The sequence below is a fragment of the Scyliorhinus canicula genome, chromosome 17 (assembly GCF_902713615.1).
Source record: "Scyliorhinus canicula chromosome 17, sScyCan1.1, whole genome shotgun sequence".
Classification (NCBI taxonomy): Eukaryota; Metazoa; Chordata; class Chondrichthyes; order Carcharhiniformes; family Scyliorhinidae; genus Scyliorhinus; species Scyliorhinus canicula.
Window position 1 is genome coordinate 125,065,049 of NC_052162.1, and position 13,591 is coordinate 125,078,639.

Sequence of the window (13,591 nt, forward strand, 5' to 3'; positions counted from 1 at the left end):
AGTTGCGCATGTGCCGGGGAGCTCACTTCTGCTGACCTTACTGCTGAGGTATTGACCAATGGGAAGATAGGAAAACCGGAAGGACTATTTTCCTCCGCCAATCAGAGCTTCCCCATTGTCTCAACGAGGAAGCTGGACATGGAGGTTTGTGCCGAGCAAAACTGTTGTTCCTCCAGCCCTGAGTGAGCTTGAGCTGCACACAGACTGAACCGTCCTCCTGTCTCCAACATCTGTGAGTAAAACACTTTCTTTTCTCCCCCTTTCCATTTCTTTTCTCATTCTGACCTTCACTTGCAGCAACTGAAAGGAAAGGAAGTGAATCCAGGGAGGGTGCAGACTCTGGAAAGCTTGGCCCAGGTCTCTCTCTCTCTTAAAGACATTGACATCCTTTGCTCCCTCAGCTTGACACATTTCTTTGTCTGGCTAAAAGGATGGTCTCTCTCCCAATGTTCACAATTAAAGGGCTGGTTTCCCCAGGAGATGGCTGACATTTAAGGACAAATGCAACCCAGCCAATTGTCGCCCTTTCAGTCTACTCTCTATCATCAGCAAAGTGATGGAAGGAGTCGTGAATAGTGCCATCAAGTGGTACTTACTCAGCAATAACCTGCTCACGGATGCTCAGTTTGGGTTCCGCCAGGGCCACTCAGCTCCTGGCCTCGTTGCAGTCTGGGTTGAAACATGGACATGAATGCCAGAGGTGAGGTGGGAGTGACTTCCCTTGACGCCGAGGCAGCATTTGACGGAGTATGGCAACCACGAGCCCCAGCTAAACTGTAATCGGACAGATATGTCCAGTGTTGTTATATGGAATATATTAGATATATTATTGATGGTTTTGTCATAAAATACATGGATTATTAGTTCTAGTTTTGTAAATAGTACTATACCTACCTTATATATTACATGTCATACAGTCATTGCAGCACTGACAGAATCCATTTGGCAACTCGAATCAATGCTGACTCTGTACAGCAATACAATCAGTCTCAATCCCCCTCTATATCTCTATGGGGCCTCACGGTAGCATGGTGGTTAGCATCAATGCTTCACAGCTCCAGGGTCCCAGGTTCGATTCCCGGCTGGGTCACTGTCTGTGTGGAGTCTGCACGTCCTCCCTGTGTGTGCGTGGGTTTCCTCCGGGTGCTCCGGTTTCCTCCCACAGTCCAAAGATGTGCGGGTTAGGTGGATTGGCCATGCTAAATTGCCCGTAGTGTAAGGTTAATGGGGGGATTGTTGGGTTGCGGGTATACGGGTTACGTGGGTTTAAGTGGGGTGATCATTGTTCGGCACAACATCGAGAGCCGAAGGGCCTGTTCTGTGCTGTACTGTTCTATGTTCTATGTTCTATATCTCTGTTCACCTGATTTTCTTCAATTTCATTTTGAATTATTGATCATCTCGACTTCCACAATCATTGTGGGCAGTGAGTTCCTCGACATGATCACTCTGTGACTAAATAAAATACTTCCTCAGAATCACCCCATCTCTAATCAGCAAATATACTCAGATGGAGAGTTTCTGCTCTTGTACAGGTTGTAATGAGTTTAGATTTGTTGATCAGCATCAATCAGCACCTTCATGAGGATTGGGAGGGAAAGGAAGTGAATCCAGTCTGTATATTACATACATTTTTCGTCCAGTAACATAGACATATATCTGTCTGGCAGCCTGCATGAAGATTTTCAGGTCTCTGTGTCCAGGACAGGAAGCAGTGAGCATGGATCTGTCAATCAGCCTGAATCAGCACCTTCAGGAGAACTGGGAGGGTGAATATCAGATACAGCAGAGTGAGAATGGAGGGAGAGTGTGTGGGATGGAGATTTAGGGAATTTGGGGGAACGACAGAGAGAAAAGAATGCTCAATAGAAACTAGAATTGTCTGTTCTGAATTTCTATCCTGTACTGACAGTGATGACTTTTGTAAAATCTTTTTGCAGGAAGTTCGAACGAGAGGAGTTTGAGGTGGATATCTCAAACTAAATATCACGTCAAGAACTGACAGAGTCACTCAATTCTTGGGAACCGAATATCATCGGCCTTTGAATCTCGAAGGAGAAATGTTTGTCTATTCTGTCTGCTTCAAGAGATTTTAAAAATCAGTGTGACTGGAAAAGCCACCGAGACGCACGCACCCGTGTGAGACTGTTACAGAGCATTGAGTGTGGAAAGAGCTATAACCAGTTACACAGCCTGAAAAAACATCACACTGTTCACAGCAAAGAGACTGTACACGTGTCCTGTGTGCGGACGAGGTTTCAACTGATCATCCAACGTGGTGAGACGCAAGATCACTCGGACCATGGAGAAACCATGGAAATGTGAGGACTGTGGGAAGGGATTCAAAGGCCCGTACGGGCTGGAAAGGCATCAACGCAGTCACACGGGAGAGAAGCCGTTCACCTGCTCGGTATGTGGGAAGGGATTCACAGCCCCACATGAGCTGGAAAGGCATCAACGTAGTCACACTGGAGAGAAGCCGTTCACCTGCTCTCAGTGTGAAAAGGGATTCACTGATATCGGCAACCTGCGGAGACACGAGCGAGTTCACACTGGGGAGAGGCCGTTCTCCTGTTCGGACTGTGGGAAGGAATTCACTCGGTTATCCCACCTGCAGAGACACCACCGAGTTCACACTGGGGAGAGTCCGTTCACCTGCACTGTGTGTGGGAAGGGATTCACTCAGTTACCCAACCTACTGGTCCACAATCGAGTTCATACCGGGGAGAGGCCATTCACCTGCACTGTGTGTGATAAGGGATTCACTCGGGTAGCCCACCTGAAGACACACCAGCGAGTTCACACTGGGGAGAGACCATACACCTGCACTGTGTGTGGGAAGGGATTCAGTCAGTTATCCAGCCTGCTGAGCCACAATGTCACTCACACCAATGAGAGACCCTATAAATGCTCTGACTGTGGGAATGGGTTTAAAAGCTCTCAGGTACTGATGATTCACCAGCGCATTCACTCTGAGGAGAGACCGTTCAGCTGCTCTCACTGTGCAAAGAGGTTTAGAACCTCATCCAACCTGATCAAACACGCGCGAGGTCACACCGAACAATGAAGCAGAATACCCAGAGGCCTTGTTCATCGTGGCCGGGGACTTCAACCAGGCCAACCTCGAGTGTACAGCCAAAATTCCACCAGCTCATCTCCTGTCCCAACAGGGGCCCCAACATCCTTGACCACTGCTACACAAACATCAAGGACGCATCTCGATCCATCTCCTGACTGCACTTCGGAAAATCGGACCACAAGATGGTGCTCCTTCTCCTGGCATACAAGCAGAAACTGAACGGGAGAATCCGGTTAAGAAGGTTGTGCAATGCTGGTCGCGGCAAAGGAAGAGCTCCTACACGACTGCTTTGAGTCAGTGGACTGGTCCATATTCAAGAACTCAGCAGCCAACCTAAACAAGTTTGCCAGCACCATCACAGACTTCATCAGTAAGTGTGGAGAAGATTGTGTGTCAAAGAAGGTAGTACGTACGTTACCCAACCAGAAACCGTGGTTTAATCAGGTGATTCACTTCGTACTGAAGGCCAGGTCTGAGGCATTCAAGACAGGCGACCCTGACCTATACAAGAAATCTAGGTACGACCTCCACAAAGCCAACAGAGACGTCAAGAAACAATACCAGACTAAGCTAGAGTCACAGACTAATGACATGGACTCTCGTCAGTTGTGGCAAGGCTTCAACAACATAACGAGCTGCAAAGCCGAGAAGAATCTTTGGCAACAGGGCACCCCTCCCCGACAAATTCAATGCATTCTATGTTCACTTCAACAGGAAACCAACAAACCTTTGTCAACTGCCCCAGCAACCTTGGAGACACAAACCTGTGACATATCAACCGTCACAGCCTCCAAAGTCAGATCGGCCTTCTTGAAAGTGAACCCTTGGTAAGCGGCAGGTCCTGACAGGATCCCTGGTCGTGCACCCAGATACTGTGAGGACCAACTGGCGGATGTGTTTCCGGACATCCTTAACCTCTCCCTACTCCGTTCTGAGATTCCCACCTGCTTCAAGAAGACCACCATCCATACCGGTGCCAAAGGAGAACCGGGCAACGTGCCTCAACAACTACCATCCGGTGGCCTTGGCATCGATCATTATGATGTGCTTCGAGAGTTTGGCCATGAGACACGTCAACTCCAGACAGCCAGAGTGCCTTGATCCACTGCAATTCGCATCCCACCGCAACCGGTCCCCGCAGACACCATGGCCCTACCTGTCCCCCGCAGACAGCATGGCCCTACCTGTCCACCGCAGACGCCATGGCCCTACCTGTCCACCGCAGACACCATGGCCCTACCTGTCCACCGGAGACGCCATGGCCCTACCTGTCCACCGCAGACGCCATGGCCCTACCTGTCCACCGCAGACGCCACCGCCATCTCCCTGGCCCAACACTCATTCCTGGAACATCTCGAAAACAAGGACTCCTATGTCAGACTTCTATTCATTAACTACAGCTCTGCCTTCAACTCCATAATCCCAGCCAAGCTCATGTCAAAACTTAGGACTTGGTTCCTCCCCCTGCAACTGGATCATTGACTTCCTGATACATAAACCACAATCAGTAAGGATAAACAATAATGCCTCCTCCTTTGCGATAGTCCTCAATACCGGGGCCCCACAAGGCTGTGTACTTAGCTCCCTACAATATTTCCCAGACACACATGATTGTGTGGCAAAATTTGTCTCCACCTCCATGTTTGCCGATGACACGACTGCAGTGGGTCAGATCTCAAACAACGATGAGTCAGAGTACAGGAGGGAGATAGAGAACCTAGTGGCGTGGTGTAATGACAACAATCTCCCTCAATGTCAGCAAAACTAAGGAGCTGGTCATTTACTTCAGGAAGCAAAGTATCTTACACACCCCTGTCTGCAGCACAGCTTGGTATGGCAACTGCTCAGCCCAAGACCGTAAGAAACTACAGAGAGTCGTGAACACTGCCCAGTCCTTCACACGAACCTGCCTCCCATCCATTGACTCTGTCATGGCTGATATGTTCCCAGTGCCCCATTCTATCCCTGCAGCCCTGCAATTTAGTTCCCTCAAATGCTGATCCAATTTCCGTTTGAAATCCTCCATTGTCTTCATTTCCACACAACACCTCTCCCTCACAGGTGGTGAATTCCAGGTCATTACCATTCGCCACATCAAAATATTCCCCCACCCCATCGCCCCTCCAACTCGATTTTCAAATTTGCTGAAGACACCACCATAGTGGGTCGGATCTCAAACAATGACGAGACAGAGTACAGGAATGAGATAGAGAATCTGGCGAACTGGTGCGATGACAATAATCTCTCCTTCAATGTCAACAAAACGAAGGAGATTGTCATCGACTTCAGGAAACGTAGTGGACAACATGCCCCTGTCTACATCAATGGGAACGAAGTAGAAAGGGTCGAGAGCTTCAAGTTTTTAGGTGTGCAGATCACCAACAACCTGTCCTGGTCTCCCCCACGCCGACACTGTAGTTAAGAAAGCCCACCAACGACTCTACTTTCTCAGACTAAGGAAATCTAGCATGTCTCAACAACTTTTACAGATGCACCATAGAAAGCATTCTTTCTGGTTGTATCACAGCTTGGTATGGATCCTACTCTGCCCAAGACCGTAGTAAATTACAAAAGGTTGTGAATGTAGCCCAGTCCATCACACACAACAGCCTCCCATCCATTGACTCTGTCTACAATTCCCGCTGCCTCGGAAAGACAGCCAGCATAATTAAGGACCCCACGCACCCCGGACATACTTTCTTCCACCTTCCGTCAGGAAAAAGATACAAAAGTTTGAGGTCACATACCAACCGACTCAAGAACCGCTTCTTCCCTCCTGCGATCAGACTTTGGACCTACCTCGTATTAAGTTGATCTTTTCTCTACACCCTAGCTATGACTGTAACATTATATTCTGCAGTCTCTCCTTCCTTTCCTATGTACGGTATGCATTGTTTGTACAGCATGCAAGAAACAATACTTTTCACTGTATACTGATACATGTGACAATAATAAATCAAATCAAATAAACTTGTCATAATCTTGTCCACCTCTCTCAAATCTCCCCTCGACCTCCTTTGCTCCAAGGTGAACAATCCCAGCCTGACCTGAACAAACAAACAGAATATGTTAATACCTGGGATCGGACGGGAATGTTTAATTTCTGTTTGTAAGATACTGGGAATATTGTCCTGGACAATAAATGATTGAAATGTTTACCTTGGGTGTGGTTGAATGGAATATATCAATCTGGTATCCACCTATGTTCTAGCGAAAGTCTGGAATGTGTGGATGGGATGAATAAGTTGATCACTATCTCTTGGAAATATTGACATGCTTTTAAAAATAATTTAGAGGACCCAATTATTTTTTTCCAATAAAGGGGCAATTTAGCATGGCCAATCTACCTACCCTGCACATCTTTTGGGTCAGACCCACGCAGACACTGGGGAATGTGCAAACTCCTCACAGACAGTGACCTGGGGCTGGGATCGAACCCGGGTCTTCGGCGCCGTGAGGTAGCAGTGCTAACCACTGTGCCACCGTGCCACCTAGATATATTTACATCCTGACCCATGAACTTTGTTTTTAAGAAACCCACATTTGAAAGTCCGGCCACAACATGAAATATCAGCACCATAACAGGGCAGATAAGACAGACAGACACTCACTTTGATATTTTCATCAGCGCATCTGAGAGTTAAGTATATGTGACATGATTTTGGGATCCCGGTGTGGGTGTGCTGATCTGATTTGTTACATGTGAAAAATAACAAGCCTAAATTCATGGTGAAATGGACTGAAGACCGGGTCCCAAACACACACAGCTACTGGAGACACAGCAGGAGATGAAATGGTTAATGTGGCCAGGGGATTGAGACACCATTGTGACATCATCAAGACGTTGACACACACTCCAGAGAGAAACTGACTTTAAATCAATCCGGATAGAATTAAACACACTGGACATGGGCAAAGTGGGAGTGAAATTAAAGCGATAATGGGACAATGAAGGGCTTGGGAGAAATAATACTGAGTAAGAGCTGTCCACAAAGAGAGAGCTGGAGAATCTTTTACATCCATGTTTGATCTGTTGCTTGAAGCATCTGTCCTAATGTACCAGGAACCTGGAACTCACTGCACAAGAAGAAAATATGGAATAGATGTTACCCCAGGGAGGGCCAGAACAGAAATGGGAAAATAACTGAATGAAATTGAGTGAGGGATCGGAGAGAGTTTTTCTCCCCCTCTAGATGTGAAGTGTAAGATTCCTGGAGGACTCCCTACTTTGGGTTTTCTTGCTAATTAGTGAACATTAAATTAAATTCTATGACTGGCTGTGGATTTATTTTGAATTTGATTGTTACACTTCTCCTGTTTTTATTCCTGTTGTGATTACGCTCTGGGTAAGGATGGTTGACAGGTGACAGGATGGGAAATTGTGGTTTGGGTCTTCACTGACCAAATGTTTTATTGATCCGAAAGGTGTAAAAGGGACCAAACTCCAGCAGAAATCGAGCAGAGCTGAGAACAGATGACTTGCTGTGTGGGAACAGGGAGATAAACAGCTCCCAGAGGACAGAGAAAACAAGAGTGCCTGGAATCCTAGACAACACCTGGGTGTCAAGGCCACCATGTTTTCACTGCTTGGCATGGGAATGCTGACTCCCTGTACCGGGGACGGAGCGTGGGGAAGTCAATTGTTTGAGAGTTTGACGTGGCTTGGGCGGGTACAGATGGTTCAATGACAGGTTTTGTAATTGGTCCATGTGTAAGGAATCTTTTTAAATCCTTGTCTGATCCATGTCTCCCTATTACTATCTTGCTGGCTGCTGCACCATTGCAGATTCTGGGCTTGAACTACAGACTTTGGAAACCCCCAGCTGCAAGCTGTTAGTTGAACTGGCCAAAGGGATTCCCCTCTGTGCTGTGTGGTAGGGTCCCGTGATGTCATTTTGATGGACTTGGCTAGCAGTCAATCAGCTCTTCTAAAATTCCGAGATTTATCCCATTCTTCATTCTGATTGGTGGAACCCTTCAGAAGGCTAGGAGAAGAAGCAATCTCCATTTTAATTCACTTGTATTTACACCTATAAGGCAGCACACAGCAAGTCTGGACTCTCTCTATTACCTCTCTGCCTGGTGATTTAAAATGCTTCCAGCCAGCCTGTGAAAGTTCCACTGGAAGCTAAAGCAAATTCTCTCTCAGCTGAGGGCTTGTGACCAAATACCTTCCTCTTTCTGCCCAACCTGGGAGCTGTTGGCAAGTTGTCATCTCTGTTCTGATTAGGCAACTGTGAGGCCAGAGCTCTGAGTTTTCTCTCATCTGTTGGACTCCTCCTGGGGGTTCAGGATAAAGAGAGGGGCCATTGAAAATCCATTTAAAACTCTCATGTTGAGAACTTCAGTGAGGCTGGTTGGCCATCTGGTGGTCCATCAGTGACCCTGACTCCACCACTCCCTGGGGAAGAGAGATTCACAGGCTCATAGACCTCAGGGGAAAGAAATATCCTCATCTGTGTCTTCAATGGGAAACCCCTTTTAAATGTAGTTCTAGTCCCTGCCACAAGGGGAAACATTCTCTCCTAATTCTCTCTGTCAATTCCTCTCAGCATTCTCTCTGTCAATTCCTCTCAGGATTTCACGTGTTTCAATAAGATCATCTCTCATTGTTCTAAACTGCAATGGATACAGTCCCAACCTGTCAAACCTTTCCTCAGAGGATAACCCCCTCATTCCAGGAATCCGGGGAGTCAACCTCCTCTGAACTGCTTGTATTGCAATTGTCCCATTTCTGAAATAAGGAGACCCAAACTGTACACAGTGCTCTAAATATGGTCTCACCAAGGCCCTGGACAACTGCAGCAAAACATCCCCACTTTTATATTCCAGTCTCTTTCCATCTACACCACCCGCTGGGGAAAGCGTGCAGCATAATCAAAGACCCCTCCCACCCAGCTTACTCACTCTTCCAACTTCTTCCATTGGGCAGGAGATACAGAAGTATGAGAACACAAATGAACAGACTCAAAAACAGCTTCTTCCCCACTGTCACCAGACTCCTAAATGACCCTCTTATGGACTGACCTCATTAACACTACACCCTGTATGCTTCATCCGATGCCAGTGCTTATGTAGGTACATTGTAGATCTTGTGTTGCCCTATTATGTATTTTTTTAAATTCTCTTTTCTTCCCATGTACTTAATGATCTGTTGAGCTGCTCGCAGAAAAATACTTTTCACTGCACTGTACCTCGGTACACGTAACAATAAACAAATCCAATCCAAACAACAATATTTAATTGGCCTTCCTAATCTGCTTTATCTGCAAACTGACTTCTTGAGGTTCCTGTATCAGGACATCCAGATCCCTCTGTACCTCAGAGTACTGCAATCTCTCTCCAATTAAATCATGTTCTGTTTAATTTAACCCTTTTTGCCAAAGTGGACACGCTCACATTTTCCCACATTATGATCCGTCTGTCAATGTGTTCCCACTCACTTAATCTGTTTATTGTTCTTTGCAGACTCCCTAAGTCCACTTCACAAATTACTTTGCTACCTGTCTTTGTGTCATCAGAATATCTAGCTGCAATACATTCAATCCCATCATCCAATTCATTCATAGAGATTGTAAAATAGTTGAGGGCCCAGCACTGATCCTTGTGACATTGAACTTGTCACATCTTACCAACCCAAACATAACCCATTTATACCCACTCTCTGCTTCCTGTTAGCTAACCAACCCTCTATCCATGCTGATATGTTGCTCCACACATCCCCGTCCCACCACCACAAGCTCTTAATACGTGTAATAATCTTTGATATGGCACCCTGGGAATACCTTCTGGAAACCTAGATAAACCACATCTACAGGTTCCCCTTTATTGACATCCCTTGTTACTTCCTGAAAAAGACTCGATAAATTAATCAATCCCGATTGACTTTCTGAACCACATTTTCAAACATTGTGTCAAAAGAAAACTAAAATCTTCTCTCCCCCTCTGGCTCCTTTACAATTAGCTTAAGAGAGACTCACGTTCAGTTAAAGAGCCTGTCAACCTCTTTCACCCACTTTCCCCAAAGTGAATGAATTTGAGCAGAAAAATACCACCAAAATCAAATATTTTCAATGAAACAAGTTTATTAATGAAATAGAACATGGTTTTAAAAAATATCGGAACATTACTTGTGGATCAAAGACAACCAGAGTAAAAGAATAACCATGAAAGGATGTTCACAATGTTCGGGACCCAAATGTTTCTCTTCGGTTCCTCTGTAGCCTGTTCCTGTGACTCCCCACTTTGGACACGGCACAGAACCCCGGATTCAAGACACCATCAGCTCTGATCATCCCCATCCCCTGATTTCCCAGTCAGCCCTCTATTAGTGTGACACCCATGGCAGATTTCCAACTGGGGCACAGGCCCTGTTCTTCTCAGCTACATTCAGCCCTCAGCTCAGTTGCCTCGCTGTCATTGACACGATCAATCACGAGACAGAAAGGTGCCCGAGGCTCAAATGGAAGATAAAACTTGTGGATTAGGATCTCTGCAAAGATCAGTAACTTCAAAGAAAAAATCAAATCCCCAGTCAACTAATTAAAGGATCACATGACAGGCCTTCAGGTTTCATAACTTTTACTGCAACAAACGAGAAGCAACATTTACTAAATAATCTTTTAAGGTGTAGGAAACTACACCTTCAAAGTATCAGTCCAAAGTGATTATTCATTCCTGAGGGTTCCGTTCTTTTCTTTTCCCAGTCTGGTAGCTCTTAACTCCAGAACTATCTTCCACAGTGAAAGATTGGCTAGTGACCAGGAAGCTGAGACTAGCATAAATAGGTCATTTTCTGGTTGGCAAGATATAACAAGAAGTGTGTCACAGGGATCAGTGCTGGGACCTCAACATTTTACAATTTATATCAATGACTTGGATGATGGGTCTGAAGATATGATTGTTGAGTGTGCTGATGATGCAGGAAAAAAGGAAAAGGAGATGGTGTTGTACTGGTAATAAGGAATGGCATCAGTACATTAACAAGAGAGGATCTCAGATCCAGAATACACAATGTGGAATCTGTTTGGGTGGAGCTAAGAGACAGCAAACGTGTGGGACGGGTTTGATGCCAGAGGCACATTGCTGCCGACTCACCCTGAGGAGGTTGTACAGATTTTACAGCACAGCCCCTTCACCTGATGAAGGAGCTGTGCTCCGAAAGCTAGTGATTCGAAACAAACCTGTTGGACTTTAACCTGGTGTTGTAAGACTTCTTAACATCGATTTAGGAATAGGAAATCATGTTTGATGAACCTTTTGGAGTTTTTGAGAATGTTATTAACAGAATTGATAAAGGGGAGTCCGTGGATACACCACACTTGGATTTTCAGAAGGTTTATGATAAACACCCCACAGGAGGTTAGTCAGCAAAATGAAAACACATGGGAGAGGAGGGAATATACTGGCACGGAGTGAGGATTGGCTAACAGGCAGAAAACAGAGAGGAGGAATAAATGGGTCATTCTCACGTTAGCAGGTTGAGACTAGTGGGTGACTGCAACGATCAGTACTTGGGTCCCAGCTGTTCACAGTTTATACAATGATTTGGATGCGGAGACAAAATGTAATATTACCAAGTTTGCGGATGACACAAAGCTATGTTGGAATGTGTGTTGTGAGGAAGATGTAAAACAGCTACAGGAGGATTTGGACAGAATCAGTGAGTGGGCAAGGACATGGCAGATGGAATATAATGTGGAAAAATGTAAGATTATCACTTTGGCAGAAGGAACAGATGAGCAGAGTATTTCTGAAATGGTCAGAGATTAGAAAGTGTAGATGTACAAAGGCACCTGGGTGTCCTCACCAATAAGTCACTGAAGGCTAACATACAGGTGCAGCAAGTTATTAGGAAGGCTGATGGGATGTTAGCCTTTATCACAAGAGGATTTTAGTAGAGGAGTACTGAAGACTTGCTTCAATAGTATAGAACCTTGGTTAGACCACAGCTGGAGTACTGTGTGCAGTTTTACTGCCCTTACCTTAGGAAAGGTATTATTGCCACAGAGGGAGGGCAATGAAGGTTCACCAGACTTGTTCCGGGGATGGGAGGTGTTGTGTCTATAAAACCTCAGACACTTCGATCAGTTTATTAATCAAATGTTTTACCCAGATATCTTTATTGACCAGGTAAATAAAGGACAATGGAGCGTATAAATCACATAACTTTATTCCACAAGCAGTAAAACAGTTACCCTTAAATTATCCCACAAATTACAGTCCCAAGATTCTCAATAGTACCCGAGCCGATGGACTCATTCGAGCTGCGGGTTCGATTCTGTATCTCAATCTCCTCGGGGTCCTCTTGTGATAAGATGGGTCTCGCCGCTGCTTCTTTCCGTCTCTGGGCAGTCGTCTCGATTACCTCTGCGTGGAGTCTTCACTGCTGGGCGGTCCGAGGGTTCGATCATTATACCCTTTCTGTGTCCTTCCAGAATGTTCTCTGACCCCAGCCAATGAGGTCACAGGGTGGGTGTGGCACCACCCAATGGAGTTACTAATGACCACTCAGCAGGACACCGGGAATCTGTCCACCGGAGTCCATTTCCCGGTGCATTGTTTGTTATGTAACTTTGTCTATTCAAAACAATCAATCGATGAATAGAGCCAATTATCTCTTGATTGGTGATTGATAGAACAGAGCAGCTCCAGACATGTGCTGGCAGCTTGTCGGAGTTCGGTGTATTCAGACTGGTTGCTGAAGCTGCTGTGGCTCCATTTAAAATGGCCAATTTTTAATTTAAAGTCTCTGATTTTATCGAGTCTAAAATACAGGCCACTGCACATTTTACCAGAGGACTGTCCTATGGTGAGACATTGGGGAAACTGGGCCTGTATTCACAGTTGTCTGTGCTAGATTAGGAAACTACAATAAAAGCTATGACGATAGCCAGGAAATCACACGTATTTGAGGAATTGTTACATATTTACATAAAATATAGACTCCCTTAATAAACATAAACCAACAGACGTTTTGCAACCATGGCTAATAGGCAATGTTAAAGATTGCATTTGGTCAAAGAGACTCAAAGTGGCCACAATCATAGTGAGCCCGAGGATTGGGAACTTGGTCCTCCTTTGCTGAAAACCAAACCAAAAGACTGATAAAGAAATAGAAAATAGAATATGAGAGCAAACAGACGCGAAACATAACAACAAGAAAAGCTTCTATAGGAATGTGAAAAGGAAAAGATTAGCAAAGACCAATGTGGGTCCATTCCAGGCAGAGACAGAAGAGTTTATAATGGGGAATAAGGAAATGGCAGAGAAACTAAACAATGTGTGCCTGTCTTCACGGAGGAAGATACAGAAATTTCACCCAAACACAAGAGAACCAGGGGATCAGTGAGATTGAGGAACTGAAAGAGATTAATAATCGTGAAAAACTAATACTGGAGAAATTAATGTGGTTGAAAGTTAATAAATTGTATTCTTTCCATGTATGGAATGAACTGTCTGGACTGTACGTAGAACAATACTTTTCACTGTACCTCGGTACACATGGGAATA

The 13,591-nt window shown here is 45.4% G+C and overlaps 1 protein-coding gene across 2 annotated transcripts; it reads left to right on the forward strand.

The window, feature by feature from the left end:
- On the forward strand, nucleotides 1-8,011 carry LOC119951238 (gastrula zinc finger protein XlCGF8.2DB-like). Of its 2 annotated transcripts, none has more exons than XR_005457549.1 (2): nucleotides 1-232; nucleotides 7,505-8,011. XR_005457549.1 is itself a non-coding variant. In XM_038774290.1 (2 exons), exon 2 carries the CDS (start codon nucleotides 2,303-2,305, stop codon nucleotides 3,065-3,067), a length of 765 nt encoding a protein of 254 aa, XP_038630218.1. In that variant the 5' UTR covers nucleotides 1-232; nucleotides 1,941-2,302; the 3' UTR covers nucleotides 3,068-3,096. The 2 variants fall into 2 exon arrangements, 1 of the variants encoding a protein (XP_038630218.1); XM_038774290.1 differs by lacking the exon at nucleotides 7,505-8,011 and adding an exon at nucleotides 1,941-3,096.
- The last annotated feature ends 5,580 nt before the right edge of the window (nucleotides 8,012-13,591 follow it).